This window comes from Tyto alba, unplaced genomic scaffold (assembly GCF_018691265.1).
Source record: "Tyto alba isolate M040663 unplaced genomic scaffold, T.alba_DEE_v4.0 Super-Scaffold_22, whole genome shotgun sequence".
Taxonomy (NCBI): Eukaryota; Metazoa; Chordata; class Aves; order Strigiformes; family Tytonidae; genus Tyto; species Tyto alba.
Genome location: NW_024881296.1, coordinates 34,155,320 through 34,178,489, shown reverse-complemented (window position 1 = coordinate 34,178,489; position 23,170 = coordinate 34,155,320). Strand labels below are relative to the sequence as shown.

The window sequence follows — 23,170 nt, the reverse complement described above, 5'->3', positions numbered from 1 at the left end:
GAGAGATTTGTATAGTAAAGAACTGATGGATACTGGTATATGTGATTTTTTTTTTTTTTTTTTTTTTTTTTTTTACTTTCCCTGACTAGTAAGATGAGTATGTTCTTAGTACATGCTAAAAACAAGTCAGTAAATGTGTTTTGCTAATACATGTTTTGTTCAGCAGCTCTGTTACTGCTGCAAGTCTTTAATAAATTCTTCTGGATGAGTATCTATTGGCTAGTGAGAGAATATAAAAGCATTTTGTATTGCTTAATTTTATATAATTCGAGATTTTTAGCTCTTCATTTTTCTTCATGCAATGCAGGAGCTCAGAAGCTTTTTCTTTTTTTTTTTTTTTAAGTCTTAAGCGCAGTTGACAAAAAGACAAATATGGTAATTTTCAAGTCTATACTCAATTCTTAAGTGACTTTTTTCTATTTCTCACCTGTGGGTTTTATTTCTACAGTTTCTCACAACAGTCTCCCATTACTTAGAAAAAAATATCTTTCTTTGATACACTAGCAGTACAAGCTAAGATTTTTTTTTGGTGTTTTCATGCCAGCAAACATTCATTCTAAAATGTCCCTATTTCCTTCTAGACTTAATTCAGTGCATGCTATTGCAGTTATGGAACCTTGCTGGCAAAAAGAATTTAACCTGTATGTCTCTAATGCAGTTGAATCCAATTAAGTACATCTAAGCACTGGTCAGAAATCTGAATTTTTCAAGCCTGCTAGGCAATTTGCAGGGCATAGTTACAGGAGGTTACCAACGGAACAGTAGCAATTTGCTTGGGGGGGGGGGCAACTACCACTTCAAGTATCTGCTTAAGCAGCAGGAGAAATATGTATACATTTTAATGAGTTTATGAATTGCTTCTAAGGAACCTTTAGATGCCCACATAGAAAAGCATCCTGAATGGTTTGTTGAAGTGTACTCTGCTGGGGAATTGCATTCCAATTGAAATGACAAAGTAAAAGCCATAAATTTGAAACCACTGTCAAATTTCTCATATTTAACACTTTAAAGATTTTCTTCAAAAGGACTTTTCTACATAATTATGTTGTTTGTGCCATTTTGTATTGTTCTGAAGGGAAGCTATGCCTGAGTAGATCAATTTCACATTCAAGAAATACGCACATGCAAGTATACAGTGTAGATTTCTTCAGAGCGGGAAGATAATTTTTGTCAGTGTTTTTACATAGCAGCATGAATCCACCTTATAAATTGTAGTGCAGCTGTGGACAAAAAAAGTATGACTACGTGTAACTGTATCAAGCTACTGCATACAGGTCACAGGAATTTCTGTGTGGTTGGAGGCACAACGTAAAATCTGTCCACACCCCAAAGACTGTGAAAGTGAAATGCTCTGATAGTTATCTTAAAGCAGTAGAGACAGTTCACAGACTGAAATGGAATTACTATTATACTTAAGTATATTGAGCATGTCTTGCATCATTCATGCTAACAAGATGAGACAGTCTACCAGACAGATAGTAGTAGTGATGAATGTTAAAATGATTTTCAAAAGAAATAACCGTGTGTTCCATATAAGCAAATTCATATGTATAATAAAAATCATAAACTGTGCTTTACATAAATTGTATCTTTAAGCCTCTGGGTGTTTTTATCTTCAATCACTTTTTCCTCTTACGGGTCCCAGAGCTAGCTGATCCAGGAGCACACCAGCTACACTTATGCTAGGTGCTAAAAATTCTGTAAGAGCGTATTTGTTTTCCTTCTTATGGCTGTCAGTCATTTTTAAAGTGAAAAGTTTGGAAGTCTGAAGAACAGTGTTTCTCTCTAAAGATAGGAAAATCGGAAATGTGTATTTGCCTCTCGTCATACTCATTCTACTCTAGGTCCAGATTAACTGTCTGTCCTGTGTAGTCCTGCTTTGTAGTTTAAAACTGTGAATGTCCTCTAATAATGACAGTACCACAGATGTCTTCATCTGTGTCTCATCTGAGAATCCCATGTGAGTTTTAAGACTGGAGCTTTGCTCTTAATATATCTTTCTCCTTTTGCAATAATTCTCCTTTTTTTACTGTATCCAGCTATAATTGTACCTCCTTCTTTCTCTGTCATATCCTGTCTTGATTCTTACCCTGATAAAGCTTTGGTGTGCAGCTTTCTGCTCTTTGCCCTTTTACCTACCCGGGTAGCTCAACCAGCTCCTTGCTTTTCCAGCCCCTGAAAGGGTTTTGAGGCATCTCCCTGCTCTTGCAATTCTTCTGATAGCTGTTCCTGACAGATGTCCTGCATCCTCTGCTAGCTGTGCACTGTAACCACAATACGTGTATACCTGCGAAGTATTGTGATGAGAGCTGTAGTTAGTTCAGCTGTTGGATGGCTCCTCCTCGAGGTCTGTGTCTCACAGGCCTGCAGCACCGTGCTGCTTTCCTCTGCTGTGTGCAGCTGATGTGCTTCATCTGTGGTCCTCAGGCCACTTGCATCTGGGGTTAGAGAGCGGAGAGGCAGCACCTGGGCACATGCCATTTGGCTGGAGTTTATGATCAGAGGAAGATCATTAGAAGTCACAACATCAGCCCAGTCGCCCTCTTCCTGCCACAGCGGCACCTGTCATCTCACAGTCAGATGGTCTGAGGCCTCCCATGGTGGGAGGCAGTGGTGTTACTTGCAGTATGGTGTACAAGAGTCACTGAAACAGGGCATTGGCAGCTTGGTCAGCGTTCTCTCTCCCTCTTTCTCCACACTAGCTGCTCATGTGGTTATTAATACAGAGGCAGATCTGGATAGAGTCAGCCTCACAGTGGGAGGATGGGGATGAGAAGCACACAGATGTCATTTCCCTGCAGCAGCAGTGCTGTGGCCATCGTATCAGAGCACAGTCTCACTGGAGAGGGCAACATCTTCCCTAATCTCATGTTAGAGGTTGGTGGCTTTACCGAGGAGCAGTGACTGTTTTGTTCTGTGTTCACCTTTCCCCTAAGGGCTGAGTAAAACTAGTGGCTTGGGGCTGATTTAGTGTAATTGTTACAGGAGAATAAAATCTCTCTGCTTGTGTAAGTCCATCAGCACACAGGTTGGTCAGTGTCGATACACATGATAAAATGGGAAGGATGAGGCACGGGGAACCTTAATTTTCTTGTCCAGCAGCAGCTGCTAGTTCCTTCCATTGCGAGAAGTGCATTTACATTCCCCACCTACGTTTGCAAGAAAAGTACCTGGCCATACCGTAATTCCGAGGAGGCTTCAAGAGTCACTCTAATTAACCAGGGGTTTGTGCCGTCTCCATACTGCCCTCTGGAGCTCGCCATTGCCGTGCTATGGAAAACAGGAGAGAGGACTTTGCAAAGGGTCAGGAGGATGTTGGAGTAATTGAACCAGCCAGTGATAACCTGCATATTTGGTGGCATGATGGAAGTCTCAGCTGCCGTGTTAATAAGATCACATGAGGATGAGGTCAAGTGAAAATGGTAGGGTTGTAATTTATAACAGGATTCTTAAAAATTTAACGAGAGCGCAGAGCTCAAGATAATTGCTCTTTCATCCTTTTTATACAAAAATAAGGGGAAATACATGCATGGATTGAGTTATTTGGTATGTCAGGTTTTAAGCAAATGTCTGAAATCAAATGCAGTGCTTCTGTTTTACCCTTTTGAACCTGTACTGCTTTCAGCTTTATGATACTTGTCACAGGATGAAAATCAGTTTCCCAAGGCTGGGAAAATTTGCGTGGTTTCATGCTACACATGAGAATTGAGAATAAAATACGGTGGAATTTGTAAAAGAGATATAAAAAAGCTACCTCCTCTAAAATCTAGGGCCAGTCTTAGTAGGCATTGTAACTTTTCCAGTTTTACAGCCAGGAAGATAAAAAATACAGAAAGCGTAAAACCAAACACATCAAACCCTAAAACGTATTTTAAAATTCTTGCTCTACTTTTTCTTCTGTATCTTCTTATTTTCACAGGACTGCTGGTATGAGTCCTACTGTGAGGCAGCACAAGTATAGTCCAAGTCTGCTGTCAGTGTGTTCAAGTGCACTAGTGGAAAGATGAGTCTGCTGATGCTGTTCTGATGTACCTTGGTGACCTATGCAATACAGTACAGAAACGTGTGGAACTTCTGAAGTTCTTTGCTTAGGCCACGTGCTGCATGAAGGTCAAGGATGTGGCACAAGCTTGGCAGAAGATTGCAGAGGGGTTGAAGTATGTTCCGTGTGGTCACATTTAGAAATTTAGATATTGTTTAGTAGCTTGTTTTAGTGTAATTCTGGAATTTGGATTTGGAAAGACTAGTCAGCCTTTGTTTCAGAAAGTGTTTTAAGGGTAGAATTAGATCTTTCTTACTAATTGGAAAATAGCTCTGTCATGATTTGAGCCCAGAGGGCAACTGAGCACCACTCAGCGGTTCACTCCCCCTTTCCCTCCCAGAACTAAGAAAGGAGAAAATGAAGCAAAAAGGCTTGGGAATCAAGATAAGGACAGTGAGGGGTGGCTCACCCATTAAGGTCATGGACAAAAGACAGACTTGTTATGAGAAGAAAAAGAGCATCACTTCAATCCAAACACTGACAAAAACAACACTTGACAGACAAGGTGAGACAGTGAGAAGCACCACCACATCCAAAAACCACCTCCCCCACCCCTTCCTTATTCCCTGGCTCAGCTCTGCTTCTGATCTCTCTACGTCCTCCCCCAGCAGTGCAGGGGATGGGGGTCACAGTCAGCTTGATGATTCTTTCTTCTCAGGAGGGAGATGAACACCTCACATTCCTCCCCTGCTCTGTGTGGCTTCCCTCTCACTGGTGACAGTCCTCCATGTACCTTCTACAACATGCGTCCTTCCTGCAGGATGCAGCTGTTCCCCTGCTGCTCCGGCGTGGGTTACCCCACATGCTGCAGTCCTCCCAGTGCCAAACCACTGCAGCAGGGACTGCTTCTCTTCTCAGAGTCCTGGACTGGAGTCTCTGCTCCAGCTCACTTCCCCTGCTTCCTCCTTCTTCCTTCCACTGACTTCTGTGTTCACAGAGGTGTCCTTATAATTCCTCCTCCCAAGTCCCAACCCCCTCCCAGGTTCCCCTTCTTAAATAGTTATCACAGAAGCACAGCCACTGTCATTATTTGGCTCAGCCCTGACCAGAGGCAGGTCCAACTTGGAGCCGGGGGGAGATTTTGAGAAGCTTTTCACAGAGGCCACTGCTGTTGTCCCCTCCCCCACTACCAAAAACCCTGCCGCAGAAACCCAGCATAACCTTTTGGGGTAATAGATAAATATGAGATCTGGGCAGGCTGGTTTTATTTGTATCTTATAGAAATGCACAGTTGCAGTGCCAAATTTTAAAAATGTAATCTGCTGTAGTCACGTTGCTGCTCTCTAAACTGGGCATTTTGGCTGCTGCATTCTCTAAACCCATCGTGTATGAGAAATAGTGAGAGGGGACTGACAAATCTGGATTTTAATATCGCACTGACCTTCTCCAAAACCTTGGGCATATTAGTTGGTTGACTTGATTCACTAGAACAGAGGTAATGCTGCTTAGCTATTTTTGAGATCCATGGATCAAAATCGTATTACAATCGCTAACTAGGCTGTCATCATTACACTGCTGCATCCATGGTGTGGTTGAGTGTTGCAGGTGGAGAACTGTAAAAGACAAAATTATTTAGCAAGTGTTTGTATTGCACTTTAGCACTAAATCTAATTTTCTTTCTCTTGTGCTGTCTCTCATTCCCTCTCTCTTTCACTTTGTAAAAAGTAGTATGCCAGCAGTGAGGATCTTCCTGCAGATGTTCCTTATCTGTAAGTGTAAAATGAATGCAAGAACGCAACACGTGTGAAATGATACTGCCTCAAATACCATCTTATCATGATGGTAAAGGTCTTGCACCAAGTCTTCCCTTTTCCCTCTTCCACTTGGCACATTGTACCTTTTCTGTGCTTGTAGGACTTAAACTCTCTGGATAATAAAAAGGGCTACTAAAAAGCTGTTCTTGTTAATTACTTCTGTGTAAGGTTTCTTGAACTTTCTGTTTCTTTTTCACTTAGTCCAGTAAAAAGGTGTTTTGTTTATAGTAATGTCACGGGGTTAATGGCAGGGTAAAGTGAAGGATCCACTCTTGGATCCCCAAGCAGACAAGAAAGTTCCACTGCAAATAGTCGCATAGAATACTAAGACTTTCAGTATTCTCTCCACACTGTCATTAAGTTTTCTTATGTAAGACTGGTTGCTGAAAGACATCTCATATTCATAGCTGAAAGCCAGGGCTTTTATAACAAGCAATAGCATTTATAAAGTCAGGTTTACAAAAATAAGGAAAAGTCATGATTACGTGTGTGCCTCCTGTGGCCAGATACAATAGATTCTCTCGTCTAGCCTGCTGTCCAACTAACTGGCTTTCAGATGCTTAAGAACTATGGAGTCAGGGATCCAGTTCTTGGCTAATTTTTACATCTTGGCATATGTAGTTACTGAAGGAGAATCCAGGGAGTTTGGAGAAGCAGGTAGTGGGTATAAATATCAGGAGGACTAATGCCTTGTGTCACTTCCAGAGAAGGGAAGGTAACACTATGCCTTGAGCAGTCAGTTCCTTCTGAAGCAGAGGGCTGTCAGAAAAAAAATGTTTGCTTCTGATTTGTTTTGGGTTTTTTGTTGGTCTTCTGGGGTTTGGCTTTTGTAAAGTTGTCCTGCTGTCACCACTAACTGACCTTAGCATGCAGTTATCCTTGCTGTCCACCAACAATCTAGTCAGTAAAGTGTTTTAAAGTAGTGAAAATACTTAAACTGTAATGGAAAGCAGTCGCTTATCAGCTTTGCTGTCTCAAAAACAAAATTAGACTTATAATGTTTTTGTAAGATAATAGAATTTAAAGTACTTTTAACAACAACAGATTCCTCAAAATGAAAACTCAAGATTAGCTTTTAGTATAGCACAGAACTAGGTCTGTAATGGTGCTTTTGGCAAAGAGAGATATAAAATTACACTCTGAAAACATTTTTGATATTCATGCAAGCGTAAAGTGCATATAGATATGATGTTGGTTTTCCCAGTAGAAAGTGTTTGCACAAAGTGTTTTTGTAGAAGACACTGCAGTTTATTCTCATCTGCTTCTTGCTGAAAGGGCTACTTTCGTTCGCTGGTCAGTGAAGTTATTTGCTTTCCCAAGCTCCAAGGGACCAGATCCTGCCCCAACCATATCTACTTCTTTTGAGAACCATTCTTTTTGGTTTTTTCTGTCCATTTGTACCGTCTGATTTCTGTCTGGCTTTTGCTTTAACTTGTGAAACACCCCTCCTCTTTAGCAAATACGTAAGTTCTGTCTCATTAGTACCTGTGCCGCACTTTAAGGTTGTATTTAATAATTGCCTAAGAACTAAAATTACTAATTTATAAATTGTATGGAAAGCATGATTAAAAACTATGTATGCTATGGATTTAAAAGGCTGTATGATTTATATTCTGTAAATATAAATGGTGGCTGAAGTGAGCTGATGCTTGCCATGTTTGCTGGTTCAGTAGAGTTAGGTTTTCCTGTGTTTGCCTGTTTCTTCAGGTGTTCTCTTTTCACTGGTTTCCTCACCAGGAAACTGCTGTGCCACCTGGGTGGAACTAAGGTGGCATAGGTTTGTGCTTTCAAAAAGGTTGCTCATAACCATCTTAAAGTTTTAAAATACTTTTGCATAGTTTAATTGGAATGATTGTATTCATTGTGCTTTAGGTGGATTTAGTAATAACTTGTCATGCTGATGTTGGCTCAGGCATTCTAGGTGCTTATCTAATTCCTCTTCCTATGTTTCACACTTTAATTAAAATGTTCTTAACTCCACTGAGTAGATCACAGATAGGTCACTCTAGGAAATAATGAAATTTTCAGAAAATGATGTGGAGCAAATGTGTTTAGTTAGAATATCTTCTAAAGGCCTCAGATGTTTTATGTTCTTTCTCTGCTGGATTTGTGCATGCTAAATTTTCATTAAAAAGTGATCAAAGAGTTGTATTTAAACACAACCAGATTTTCCTTAGAGACAAGTAAAATGTATGTACATTACAAAGTTAGAGGGGCAATTATGCCAGGAACAGAAGATTATCTTCTGCTCAAAGTATTTTAATAGGCAGATGGCAGCTATTAACTTATTGTGGGAGGAAGGAATCAAAGTCATAATCAGGGAGAATGATGTTTGCCATGTAATTAAACTATCTAACCAGTGCTGTACACTGTTATGTGCATATGAGAATACTGAAGAACCAATGAAGCCATGTGGTCTTGCAAGAGTAAATCCTTCAGTCATGTTGTGGGTCAGATGGTGTAGAAGCTTTTCATAGCTAAGGAAAGATGATGGTGAAGAAGGATCAATTAATTGAACAGCCTGACTGATTAAAAAAAAAAAAAAAAGACTGCTGAATAATGTAATTCATATAAACTGAATCACAATGTGGTTTTGAAGATTTAAATAAGGACTTTGCAGAGTTAAATAACATATTGTCAGGAAACAGGAAGTCAAATAGAGGAAAAAACATCTCCTCTTGTGGCTTGAAATTCCTTCAAAAAATAGAGAAGCATAGATACTGAGCAATATAGATGAAGTCTGCATTAAGCACAGGGAGTAAAGAGGAGTACCAAATGGTAATAATTTGTACCCATTCAAGAGAGGTTCAAGGATAGGAACTAGATTTAGACCTAGATCTAGAATTTGATGCTGCTCAGTTGTGTCCAGATCCGCACAGGAATGTGGAGCATGAACACATCCTGAAAGGGGAGTAGCACTATTCTGGTCATCACAGTTAGATGCTACATGTGGGAATCAAGGACAGGGGAAGGGTAAGAGAGAATAAGATTTTAACAATTAAGTTGAGTAGGGATGAAAGTGTGAATGGAAGCTGTTAGCAGAGAGGCAAGCATTGGAATATTGGTTTATTTTGGCAAAGTATGGTGGGTTATGTCATCCTGCAACAACATCCTCAGAAAAATCTTGCGTAAGGTAGTAGAAGAGCAAAGAGAAGACAAGGACTGTCTTGTGTCCTCCTTCTAGACCTTCTTGAGGCACTGAAGTTACAATAGACATGATAACAGACTGGGTGATCAGTATGGCCCTAGGGTGGTGGTTTGAGTGACGTTCTTGCCACTGGGTGTAATCTAATGCAATCTCGAGGATGTAGCAACTTGTGCCATCTGCCTAAACCCCTTCGTTCTCTCACCAGCTGGCCTTCCATTACCTGTATCCAGAGCAGCTGTCGGAGAAGCCAACCCTTTGTGCTTCAGGGCTTATCTTCCAGGAGGAAAAAACACCCTGTCTGTGGTGGCTGCCATTTTGGCTGGGATTTGAGGGGAAATCAGTGACCTCAAAGGCTGAGACAGTACAGTGTGGCTGAAAGTGCCAGTCTCGTCTTTTGGTCTGATAAATAGCTTCCCCTCCTGCTATATGGTCATTTGTATAACTGGGTCAACTGCAGCGGCATGCCTCCTGTCTTCAAACCCTACCCAACAGAAGGAAGGGCCAAGAAACCTGTTTCTATGGGAACTTCACAGATACCCAGAGCCCCAAACCCCAGATGTCTCCACCCACAGCCTCACTAAGCAAACATTTCTTTGTAATGGCAGGCTACAAAACACTGAGTGGGCAAATCCACAAAATTAATGATGCCAAAAACTCTGAAGGCCTTAACGTGGAGCTTAACATTAAGAGCAAAATAATAAATACCTCATTTCACAGTTCAGGGTGCTGGCAAAAAAAACTGCGGGGAAAAACAAATGAAACTTTGAGTTGAACAGGCTGGGCTAGATGGTGCTATTCTGATGGAGAAGTATTTTGTGTGCCCTCTGTCCAGAGAATTAGTGTGACACTAACTCCAAGTTCCAGGTTTATCAGAGCAAGCCACCACAACAATGACTGCCTAGCTGCGAGGCAGTGCATTTGCAAGAAACGAGGTGGCACAAATCAGAGATGCTTTTCAATATATTTGGAGTACTTGTTTTAACATTTTTTTTTTTTTTATCTTAAACAAAGGGCCTGTGCAAGGGAATACATGGCCTTTGTCTCTGGTATAATGGATTGTTTTCAAAAAATATTTCTATGAATGAGCTTTATTTTTATTGGTTTTAAATGGGAATGCAATTGTGTTGCATGTAGATGCATCCAAGAGTTTGTTTGGAGAAGCCTGGGGGAAGTCTACACTGTCAGATGAACCCCCTTGGGAAGGCAAAAATGCACTGGTGCAAAGTAGTCTTAATTATGAAGGGATTAAATGGTATTGCAAACTGAAGCAGGTGGTTCTTAAAAAATGGGGAGGTGAAGGAAAGATACAAGACATGTCTGCTCTGGGGAGCACGTTGCCTCTTCTTGGTGGCCGTGAACTCTCACATTGTCTAACATAAAAGCTTAAAAACTCTTGGGACAAGAACTGTGTCATATTCCATTTTAGTGAGTCATTTATTGTTGTTAATTTATAATTATGATGTTGCCTACAAAGCTTAGTCACAGATCATGGGCATTTTGTGCCAAGCAGTATGCAAAAAAGACTGTCCTGGTCCTTAAAAACTGTAATCCTTATTCTCCCAATGTGAGAGATCAAGAAGATATAGGGGAGGATAATTTGTCCCTTCTTTCTCAGCATTCCTAAATGTGTATTTTAGAATATGTAACAATGCTGAGACATTTAATCTGTATTAAATCAATGGGAATAATCAGTTTGATCCTGAAGAAAATAAAGAATCTGTCGTGTAGCCAGTTATAATTGTTTCCTGTATATTTTCCCTGCTAAGTTTACAGGATCAGAAGTGACACATTTACTTCACATTTTGAGATAGCTGGATGGGTGTGTGGGGAAAGTAAGCAACCTGCTGTCTGCAGCAAGATTTTGCTCATTTTAAAATCGGATTTATAAAGATCTTGTTTGCTATGTGTGTTATGATATAAAGGATACAAATTATAGGTACTTGAAGAATTTATTTTTTAATTAAAAGTATAATTTTATCACTTATTGCAGCACAGATACTTTGTTGGAAGATAATTGAGGAGGCTTGTGAGTTTAATTATACTGCAGTTAGATTGCTATCTAGTGATATTCTTTTTCACCTGGCTTTAGAGAAGTACAATAAATTGATCCTTTCTTAGTAGAGAAAGATTATTAAATCTTGCCATTAAGTTTCTGTGATTTTGATTGTCAAGCAGATGTGTGAGTTTAACTATACAGTTGATGGGATTGCAGTCACTTCTACCAGCTGAGGATGGGACCCAAGGTGCCTGTCTATTCTGAGATTAGAAAAATGTACCTTCATGTATTTTTAGTATGAAAGGGTGGGTTTAAGAAATGTGAGTGACAACTTCCACCTCTGATTGCCAGCATTTCCACGTCATAGCTCTGATCTCTCCCTACATTTCTTTTTCTCTCATTTGATTAGATATGCTTTATTCCTTCATTTGTTTTATGCAGTCTGTTACAGTTTCTGGAGAACCTTATTTGTAGAGAACAAGTCTCTTTTGTGACTCAGTGTCATCCACTTTCTCATTCCCTATTATTCCATCGTGACTTCATCTTTTTTCTTTATTTTTTTTTCTGTTCTGCCTCAAGAAAGAAAAAGAGATGATAACCCTTTCACTTGTGGCATCTTTTTCTTACCCTTGACCTCATGGAAAGTTGTGCAGAATAATCAATAGAATACACAGTAAGTGGTACAATACTGTCATTACTTTCAGTATTGACATAACAGAAAGAAGCATCTGCTGTCTTTAAACAGTTACATTTCACAACAATTGCTTTGTATTTCCATAGCTACAGCATAGAAAGTGATGTCGCCCTTGTTTTCCCCAGGCAGGCAGGATTATTATTTTATAAAGAGAGCTGGCTATTGGATAAAATGTGTAAGATCATGCCTTTCATTTCTGGCCATTTCAGACAATTATTTTGTTGGGAAGATCACCTCTCAAGTTACATGCTTTTAGTAAGTGATAATATTTTATTTTTCCATGATTGCTATTTTCACTTTTTTCTATTTCACTTCTGTCTTTAGGATTATTATCAAACTCCTTACCAATGTCTATGGCTTCTTGGTGCAGTGGTCAAGCTGTGGAGTCTGGTTTTTGCCAGTTATTTGTGTGTGTAGATTGTCTCTCTTTACTGGCATAGATTGGCAGCTGTGTCAATGGCTTCTGGGGGAAAAATAACAGAGAGCGCCTCAATGTATGATTAGTTTCTTTTTATTTTACTAAAACAGATAAAAGAATTAGCACACTACGACTGGCTGTTTATCCAGGAGCTTCAAATAAAAGTGTTCCTTTGTTTGGAAACCTGCCAGTCTATCTCACAGCTATGGATAGATTTATTAATGCCTGGTTTTGCAGGTATTAGGAGAAGGAATGGAGAGCCTTATTAAGGTCTGTAATGAGCTGCTCCAGGACAACTGGGGACACTTATTCTGAGGTGGTAGGCTAAGTCCTAGAGCTCTTGAACACCCAAAAGCTGTACTCCTTCCATCTCCTTGATGCCACCACCAACCCACAGCTCAGTGGAGAGAGGAACGGAAGACACTTGGCCATCCATATGTCTCTTCCAAGGAGCATACTCAGAGAAAAAGAAAGATTGAGCCCCCGTGGTCACAGGAAGTAGCAGCTGCAGTTTTGTTTAATGTTTATGCTTTTGATCTATATGCCCTGCACACCTTGAGTTCTTCCCTCTCTGAACCAAGATGAACCCAGCCTCTGGGTTTATTTTCCAGTCATAGCTTTGAAGTCAACCTTCCTTCTAAGTCCTCTAGGAGAAAGGCAGGCCATATGGTAATTTCTAGGCTCAAGCAAGCCAGACGTGTCCACAGTTAAAACCAAACACAGAAGAGATCTTCCTTCAAGTAGTTTGTTTCCTAGGTGGTTTAAATTAAAGCATATTTTCCTATTTGGATTCTTCCATAATAACTTGAGTGGCAAAAATGGTATTGGAAATCCTTGCAATTTTTAATAGCTTTTCCATCAATTTAGTTATTTACTGTACATGCTTCTAGTCCCCCTTTTTCCCCCTTAATCTCTGTATCTGGCATTAAGACTATATTATAACAAAGATCAGTCACTAATGCAATGTCTGGACAGTTCCTTTGTTTTGTTTACCATTTCATCCATTTGAAGACTTAATTGCAATTTAAATTTGTAAACAAGTGTTTTCCAATTTCAAATAAACAGTTCTGCATACCTTGCTATGCTGTTAGCTGCACTATAATGACATGGCAAAAGAAGCTGTAACGTGTCATTTTGCTTACTAAAAGGGTTATATAATTGGAAGATGTCTTCTCATTATTTGATATCAATACTAAGTAACAAGGTGTAGGTATACTATTTTTAATTGGTTGGGAAACAAAAAAATAGAGTAGTAAAAGGGCTTCAATTCCTAAATGTTTTGTTAGAATAAAGGATCATCTCTATATATTTCCCTGAAATGAACATCAGAAAATGTACACAAGCAGAAATTTGATGTTCTTGCCTTTGATTTTGCTGTCATTATGGTTAATTCAACAGACATCACTGCCAATAGTGTGGACTTTTTTTTGGTTGGGTTTTTTTGTGTGTCTTTTTTTTTTTTTTTTTTTAACATGGTCAATATACAAGAATTAGCTTGATATGTAATACTCTAGAACATGAGCCTGATACGAATATGAAGAAAATACATAAAAATCACTAATTAAAACACTTTCATCTAGTCAATCTTCAGATACCTGAGTGAGTCTAAAACTTTTTCTTGAATTTTATCATTATATTGTTTGGTTAATTTAAATTTTGTGCAACAGTTACAGATTCTGTAGTTTCTAAGTGGCTTATTTAATTTGTCATCCCTACAAATCTAGTAGCATACATACATACAGGTACAGAGCAGTGCTGAAAGAGTTTCTTGCATTAAATCAGATTTAACAGCAGACTGAAGAATTTGGGTTACTAGTCTTAGCCGCAAATACCATGAACTTTGTGAGAAAACTCAAAAATGCCTGTGAAGTGCTTGAGCGTTCTGTAACTCCTTGTACAGTTGTTGTATTATCTTGTCGTATGAATCTTTCAGAAGATCACATTAAATGTGTTCCCCCAGCTATCCACCTCCTACTTTTTCTGTATAAATATCCTAGTACAAAGGATTGTCTGCTCAATAGTTTTGAGTTGGATCCTTCTGTATGACTTCTGTATGATTACTGATAATCCCACACTTTCAATGTTTCCTGCATATTTTATCTAATTATATGTGACAGTAAGTACTAACACTTTATTTAAAGTAAAAGCCAAACAGCTCTTTGCACTGACTCATACCTACTATATGCTTTCCCATACCTCCTGGGGACTTTTTTTTTTCCCTTTTGAAGTAACATATGTCCAGACAATCACTAGTCTGCTTGTTTGTGGGGAATAAATGATTTACACATGAGTATATTCTTAGTGTCATTTGTTGTAGGAATATAAGGTTTTAAGAAACCATAGAGGCATTCAGATCTTATCCCCAGCAATCTTAGACCACGAGAAGAGGGGTTGTTTGGAAGAGATAATGAGGGAGGTGGGCTGGGTCTTGCATGTGTCTCTGGCTATATCTCACAGCTAAATCTTGGTTGAGCTTGATTCCAACTGGAAGAAGCAGGGAGAAGGGAATAGGCAATGAGGACTCAGCTAACCAGGGGAGTAAGGGTTGGAAATTTCATGGAATAGGTTCTAGGATGGCTTCTGCTCTGTTGATGCCTCGTGTGTGACTTTTTCAGTGCAAGAGAATTGCTGGGCACCAGGCACAGCAACTGAAATTAAATTGAGGAGAAACATGACTGACTTAATCTGGATAAGATGGAGAAGGAGAAGAAAATAGATGCTAGTAAGTGGTGGTGTGGGGGCTCTATCCTCATGTCCTACCTGTTAGTGGCCTGCTTGACTGAAACTTTGAAAACCTGTACTTTAAACAAGTATGAGGAGGTCAATGCCTAAAATATTGTGCTGTTAATGAAGGACATAAGAGGTACAGGACATCACCAATGCAGTGGGTTCTTGTGATAGCTGGTAATCTATTTGATGAAGCTACTAATTAATTCTAGGAAGCTTGCAACACTTGTACTACAAAGAGAAGCAGAAGCTATTCACCCACCCAACTACTAAATTGCTGTTCTAAATAGATGGAAAGTTAATTCCTGATTCCACACCTGGATGTTGGTATAATTCTGAAATCATAGCAGCTGTGCATCTGAACAATTTCAATAACCATTGTAAGTATGGGTAAGAGGAGCAGGGAACGGAACTTGTATGTGACTCCTCCATGAAGAAGCACGTACATACTAGTCACAGTAGTCAGGGAAAGGACGAGCATTGGGAACCTCAGATGGACTTCCCCCCCACCCCCCCCCCCCCCCCCCCCCCCCTTTCTCTGCTGCCAAAGATTTTATGTTAATCTTGAAAACATCTCAGCTACTTGTACAACTCCCTTGCCAAAGTGACCAAATCTTTCACGGCTCATAACTAATACCTCTGCATCTTTAAGCAAAAGTACTGTCTCTCCCAAGCCAAGTTACCTGTGTGTTGTCAGGTTATATAGCTGGGCAGGAGAGCTACCAGGTACGCAGGTACCGTGCCTGCCCAGGATTTTGAGACTGTGTGAGAACAGTGCTTACGGGTGGGCTTATATGACATCCCTTAAAGTGCATTGTGGGGTTCTAGGCTGCTCCTTGGAAACCTGCCCTTAAGGGGTGGCTCTATCGTTGTCAAGGTCTCACAGTACTCCCCTTGGTCTGGAAACTCTAGTTGTAAGTGTGCAAGATGACAGTATCTACAGACAGAAAGCAGTAGCAGCAAGAAATGTTCTGCTGTCTTTGCAGTGTAGCACAGTGCAGAGATACCCACAAGCTCTGAGCAACTGGTATACGTGTGATCCAGAGCAGACGTCTTAGCTCAAGGCTCCAGAGCAGTGTGTTATGTTGTTCGTGTGCCTGAGCTGGTAAGACGTGTAACTTGGCATGGCTACCTAGGAGAGAATGAGTTTATACTGATGCAGCTGTAGTCTGAGTTCAAGTTGGTGGGTGCTGACCTATATTTTGCTCTGTTTCAAACATCATAATGTCGTAATTGTAACCCCTCTGCTTATTGTTGCTGCTTTAGCAATGCCATTGACTATGTAGAAATTGACTTCCATTTAGCAGGATTAAAACATCATTATGTATTGGTCTTGGGGAGTATCAGATATCTTGCAGTTCTAGAATTACCGTGAATCTCAGTGCAGTGAAGTCAGTTAACTTTAATAATCAGGGATGGGAACCCTAGCAGGGTAGGATCTTTTAGTGGCTTTACTTTTGTGAGCATGCAAGTAAAACTGCTTTAGTTCCCTGCACATAAAACCAGTTGGTAATTTGGCAGTAATGATTCTGACTGGGCATATATTTGTCACTTCATATGGAAAACTAATTTAGCCATTGGGAAATGTTTCACTTTGAAATTTTATGTTCCCCATATTTTGTCAGAAGGAAACTTCACTGAGTGTTAGTAAGTAATAAATATTTTCCCTAATCCTGTAAGTTAGGAGAAAGAATGACTTAAATTAATTTTACAGCTTCCCCATATTTTCAGTAAGCTATTGGAAAACAGAGCCTTGAAATGTTAACTGACCAGATTCCCAACTTCCCATCAAGCTTAATTTAATAAGTAGCTAATGATCATTTGAATACTATTATTTAAGATAGCCTAAATTTAAAGTAAAAGATAGGTTCTGTGTAGAGATCAGCAAATGGAAACTGAGGTGCACTGTAAAAGTTATAGTATTCCAATGCTGCGTGAAAGATTTGCCTTGGGCATCTGATTAAAATGCCGTTCCATATTTTAGTTTCTGTGAGAAGTTACAGATTATTTATATAACTGTAGATACATTATGGCTATGTGTAGATATACAGTTATATATATAGATACATACTATGTAGATATATTTAATTCCAGGTGAGTAGGAAACCAGTTAAATTCCTTCAACCCCCAAAGGAAGAAGTGTGAAATTAAAGAGCTGTGTTACATGCTCAGCTGAAGCAACTGTATGTATAAACTGAATGTCTGTACATGCACAAAGATGAATGTCTTCATTGCTAAAGTGCAGATTTCTTTGTTCCTGGGTGAGGTACATAATTGTTGAAATTGGATCTACATGGTGAAGTATAAAAATGTAGTGTTATCTTAAAATTCTGGCTTTTAGATGCTTAAACCTGGCACTCTTCTATATAGTGTAGAAAAATACTTAGATTCCAGCACTCAGCTTTAACCATTTAGTTGAATCCACTCATCCTTCTGTATGTGTTCACAAATTGTTAGGTTGTGTTTAACAAAATGTGTAGCTAGATTACACACACTAAACAGGATCCTACCTTGTTCCTTGTTTCATAAAGAATTATGCGGTTAATTCAAGACATATCAGGAATCCCACTGAGCTCTTGTATGCTATTTTGCTTCTGTACTTGGTGCATCTATAACCAATGTCTGAAAGGTATATTTTCCAGATTGCCTAGTTGAAAGAACCCTACAGGGAAGCTTGAGAGGAGGCTGTGCTTCCTGCAGAGTCAAAGGTGAGAGAATATTTTGGGGTCAGCAATACTAGCAATAGGAGCTGTTTTACTACCAAAATCATTACCGATTCATGTATGTATTGGTGTGAATTTTGCTTCAGGTTCCTGCTCTCCTTGGAGACTGCAAAACTAACAAGTTGTCTTACGAATAGGAAAATGTTGATGGCCTTATTTCCCGTGGTTTTCTGTCTGGTGGTTGGCTGGCTCCCCTGAATCAAGTTAGTACCATAGAACCATGTTCCTCCTGACTCTGTGCTGAATTCCTCCTGGGTAAGGTGCTGTAGGAACCTCACAGAAGATGTGCTTTGATGGAATAGGTGCTGTGATGCTCAGAAGTACAAACATGGACATTTTTTTCTGTTTTTTTAAAACAGATTTTATGAATGACCCTTCTTCCCTATTGGATTTCTCTGATGCCTCATATAAGGATGAGCAAATCTAGCATTATCTCTGTCTATGAAATCACTTTAAATCTTCTCTACCAACTGACTGTTTTCCTTAAACTTGTTTTAGGAGACCTCTAACTGTTTGAAATCTAATACAGGACACAGTGACTATGAAAGGGGAAATAGGGACAGGCACAGAAATTGGAGAAAAAAAAAAAGACTAAGAAGATCAAAGTCTTGGGAACCTTGCCTGCATACTTCCTGCAGAAGATTGACATGCATATGCTATTTTGGAATGGATTGTAATTTTAGTTCAATCTTGAAGTTTGAACTTGACCATTGGGTCTAGTTAAGTATTACTTGGTTGTCTTTGGTGATTTTGGCCCATGTTGGTTTACGTATCTATCTAACCACTGTCCTGCAATTCTACCCTCTTTACCTAGCCAATCCCAAACTAATGCTGTCCCTTGAGCTCAGATCTGCCTTCTTTTTAGCTCACGTATCAGTTGCTCCAAGATCATCTCACCTTGCATCTACCTCGAGATTTTCCTTAAGGATTTTCAGCCTTAACCCTGTTGCCCCTGAGATTCTTCACAGCATTTCCAGGAGCTGCCCTGTACTGCTGCACCTCCATCCATGAAAGAGACTGCTTTCAAGACCGATGGGACTAAGTTTAGCCTGATTCCCATAGCAACACTATTAATCCTCAAACAAATACCAAACAACAATTGTGGTTTGACATGTAGGGATGTTAATAAAGGTGATTTGAGAGTATTCCTACTGAATAAATGTTCTTTTCCTTTGTTGTGGCTTTGGCAATCTAGGTTTTCCTGGCGAGCTGCTTTTTGGGTAATAGCTAAGGTATCATCTGTATGCTTTCAAGTTTTTTAAAAGGTTTTGTGCTTAAGGGTGGTGCTCTATTCTTGCATATGGTGCCATGCAGGGGTTCAGCACCTGTGTTGCTGCTCTTTATCTTCCCACTCAAGGGAGGTTGTAATTAGCAAGGCTGAGTTCTCCACATTGTGCTCTGCAGTGCAGTTGGTGGTATGAATCAAATCAATTCTGTTCTGTTAAATAGAAGGAAATCCAGGTACACTGGGGGACTCTAGATAGAAGAAATGGCAGAAAGCTGGAGGGAGTTTTGTGCTCTGCATGAAAATATAAAGTACTCAATTTCAAGTTGTTGAGTGCTACAGCCTTGCTTCTTGTAACCTCTATTCCCTACTGCCAAAATTTAACAAAGTTAAATTCTAAGCGCTATGTAATAGAGTATACAGGCCTCTCTGGACCTGGGAAAGAAGTTGTTCTCTTCTGTATTAAGCAGTATACAGATGTCAGGAGTCAGCTGAGATGGCTAATTACCCTGCTAAAGAACTGAAGTACAGGGAAAAGTATCATCCCAGATGTAGCCTGGAGGAGAATTTTCTTCCACAACAGAAACAGATTGAGAATTTCAAAACAAGTTCCAAAGGAACGAGAATATTTTCTGTTGTCTCATGTTTTGCATTGTTTTGTTTGCAGACAATAAAGAATGAGAGGTTCTTAATGGCTGGAACCCCGGCAATCATTCTTCTCTTTACTGAATGATTGAGAGATAAGTTATATTTTGTTTCATCTGTATGTATTATACCAGGCAGGCCCAGGTCTAGCAAACATTTATGTATGTGCTTATCTTGGTTATCATGCATACTGATCTTGATCTTGGACACACAGAAGAAGGAAGTGACTGCAGGTCCAATATAATTGTTCACCCTTAACAGGTTTAAAATGAGCAATCAAGGTATATGTCTCTCTAACATTTAGAAAATTTGAACAGTAGGTATAGCATTTGCTTCTGCAAACTGTGTACAACTGTAAGGTTCTCCAATTGCTGCAATCAGAGGTACTTTTAAAGCAAATTTGGCTCAGTAATATACTTCCTATATTGCTCAGTGTACTGTTGCTCCTATTCACATCTGTGATCCACATTAACCAGCTTTCTTATTTTGAAGAAAAATATTTTTTTTATTTTTTTTTATTTTTATTTCTTTTTTTCTTCTGTATTGTTAGAATCAAGGAAATGACTTGTCAGGGACTAGTGGGGTCCAAGGTGATTGTTTTCTGCCAATGAGTGGCGTTTTCACATATTACATTGCTTCTATGCAGATATTACCATCTGATACTTCCAATAGCTTTTTAGAAGCAGAGGAGCAGAATCTAAATGCCCTTTAGCAGGGAAAGGTTGTTTTGTTTTTCTTTGTTTTTTTTATTCCTAGTGGGCAAATATTATATCATTCTTAGATTTTTTAAGGGAGGTCAGTATCATAGCCGAAATAATTGATAATGGTTGTCTTGACATTTTAACTCTTTACTTTAAGGCCTGTTGGAAACCCAGTCTTTTCATGAAGCAGATGAAGATGTGGTCAGTGATGTTGATTTCACCAATATGATTTCTGAAGAAGAAAAGGAAGAGTTAAAGATTGAGCTAGCCAAGGTAATGAATTTGAATTTCTTTGAGTGTTACTGTTTCTGCTTCCTTAAACGGGAAGATATTAATTGTAGGATGAAGTACTCATCGTAAAGGTATGCTCCTCCTTTTTAGTAAAACTATTCTAGGCTACAACGATGTGAAGCAGTTAATTTCCTTACGTATTTTTTTGAAGTTTCAATATCCTTCTGCTTGATGATTGTAGAGAGAAGGTTAAATATACCTGACCATTTAGCCGAGACGTGTCTTTATTTATAAACCTTCCTTTATAAAGAATGAAAAGTGTTCTTATTGGATCTGTGGTATTGTTGTTACAGTGGTTGTGACACCTGATGGAAAAGTGTGGTGCTCAGAGGAAAAGCTGCTGCTGCTGAGCACAGTAATTTTACCACATTTTTATTTCCTTTGGCACTGATGTGTTTGGAGAGGGTTATATTTTTGGTTTGTATTTGTTGTTTGCTTAATGAAAGAACTTCGGGAGATATCATGACACCATGAAGAGATTTAAAAATAGTACTTAATAACAAGGAGATGAGAGGAAAGAGGTGTGAACCATGTGGTCTTTTTATTACGAAGATTAAAGAGATTGTCTAGATTGGTCTGCAATGGGAGGGTGGATTCAGTTTTAATTACTGCTGCTGAATACCTCAGAAACAGAAGTGAAATTCCAAATTGGAAAATGAGAGAATGGGAAAAAATAAGGATTTACTTATTTTAAATATGAGATAAATAACATAAATCACAGCTGTATGAAGCAGGGGGAGTTGGTTTTGTCTTAGTTGAAATAATGATTTTTTTAAGACAGTAGATTGGAAACATAGCAAGAATAAAATAACAGCCCATTTGAATAGTAAGAAACCCAAAATTTGGGACTGTGAGCATATACCCTCAAAGTGTAAACTGGCTAGGGAAAAAACGTTCTTTCCTAATTGTTCCATAGTGCTCTGCGAAGCATTTGCTACTACTACACACACAACAGGCACATCCAGAGGACAGTTCTTTTTCAGAGATTGATCTCTGTCTTTCATATTAAGTTGTAACATGAAATACTCTAAGAAGTGACATTCTTAATGACTCTTTAGTCATTTACCTTCAGTGCTGATGTAGGATTTTCTAGTGAAACAAAAACCAAAAGATTAGGTTTTTCTCTTTAATGTTTTATTAGGCCTTGTGTTTCTGAGTTGCTAGTTAATTTTTATTTATTTGCTGTTCCTTCCTATCACACCTGTAAATAGTAAGAAGGAAAATGAAACTTTACATGTTCAGTTCATCACATAGCGATGAGATAGGAGGTGGGATGTTCATTATTGGCTTTTCATCAGGACCAAGGGCAGTGGGTGCACACTGAAACACAGGAGGTTCCCTCTGAACATCAGGAAACACATTTTTACTGTGAGTGTGACTGAGCACTTGTGCAGGTTGCCCAGAGAGTCTGTGGAGTCTCTATCCTTGGAGATACTCAAAAGCCATCTGGGCACAGTCCTGGGCAGCTGGCTCTGCATGGTCCAGCTTGGGCAGGGGGGTTGGACCTTCCAACATCAGCCATTCTGGGATTCTCTTCTCCTTTTTGGTGAAAAGGACTTAAGAGGCAGATGGAAACAGTGAAGAAAAGAAAGAACTTCCTGCAACCACCTGAGAATGATATGCCTCTCTCAAGAGAAGTAATCTCAAGAGTTTCTGGGCATTCTTCCTGCTTGGTGATTCTTGTGGGAGCGGAGAGTTCTCAGTGGCTCGTGGTAGAAATGCTTTAATTCTTGTACAAACACACAAGTGAGAGATTGCCTTTCAGATATTATGATCTTGGTTGATCTAGAAATTATTTTTTGAATTGCTCGCAGCAGATTACTGGCATACAGTTCATGCTTAAAAACAAAATAAAACTGATAATTATGCTAAGAAAGGTTTGGGAGACTTGAATTTAGAGTGAACAAAATTAAACTTAAATGAGGCTTATGATTCTTAGAAAAGACTGTAGAAAAGGTGTAAGACCTTGACTCCTTCAGAAAGAAACCTCTGTGGGAATTGGCTGATGTTTCCTTTTGAAGAGCTGTTAGTCTTTACTTCCAAGCCCCTTTGGCTCCATCGGTGGTAGTTTTGTTTTCTTCCATGTCCTTATGTGTTGGGTAATACCTGTTTGAGCCTGTAGGAACAAGCACCTTTCTTCTTATTGTTCTGAAATGTTCAAATCTTCCTTAGTGCTACAGTCACTTAATGGGGAGCTATTGTGCATGTATTTAAACAGAAAAAAATATGTTCCATCTCTGTGTTGTGTATCTTTGTCTTCTTCCTCTTCCTCCTTCCCTCCTTGACATTAGGAGGGGAACTAGCATGACTGGTTTTCTGTATCCTCTTTACCTATTCCCCTGCTAGTAGTCTCTTTGTACTAAAAGCTTTTCAGAGCATGGACTAACTGTTCTAGTCTGGCTAACACAGCTGGGCTCTGACTCTAATCAAGCCTTGGAATTTCTACAATGCAAGTAAAATGAGTAACTCTTACAGAAATTTCTAGCCGTCATTTGAATAAACAGAGGTCAGGCTGACACTTTGGGATAATAGCAGAAAATTGTAGCTTGAAAACTTTACATAAGGCCAGAAGCTTGTTAGCAGAACAGATTCTTTTTCTCCCCCCTTCCTCCCTCAGTGTGAGGAGCATGGTACAATGACTCTTGAGTCATGGTGGGGGCTGAGGTTTTGAGCTATCTCACTCACTGCTGTCAGTTGTCCTTCCATTGCAGTCATCAAAGTTCTCATTTACTCCTTGCTGTCTTCCCCCTCCCATACCTTCACAAAAGCAGCTATCTCATCTGATTTACAAGCTTTCTCGGTGATG

At 39.3% G+C, this 23,170-nt stretch overlaps 1 protein-coding gene across 8 annotated transcripts in view; it reads left to right on the top strand.

The window, feature by feature from the left end:
* The window catches only part of TPD52L1 (TPD52 like 1), a 60,267-nt gene that overhangs the window by 2,027 nt on the left and 35,070 nt on the right, over positions 1-23,170 (top strand). For 6 of the 8 annotated variants that reach the window (XM_032998063.2, XM_042795798.1, XM_009964639.3 and 3 more), the window contains one exon: positions 20,231-20,346. In XM_032998063.2, coding sequence (XP_032853954.2) covers positions 20,231-20,346 — 116 coding nt within the window. Of the gene's footprint in view, positions 1-3,963; positions 4,158-17,467; positions 17,488-20,230; positions 20,347-23,170 lie in introns of those variants that run through there. The other 2 variants (XM_032998064.2, XR_004407863.2) reach the window with 2 other exon arrangements.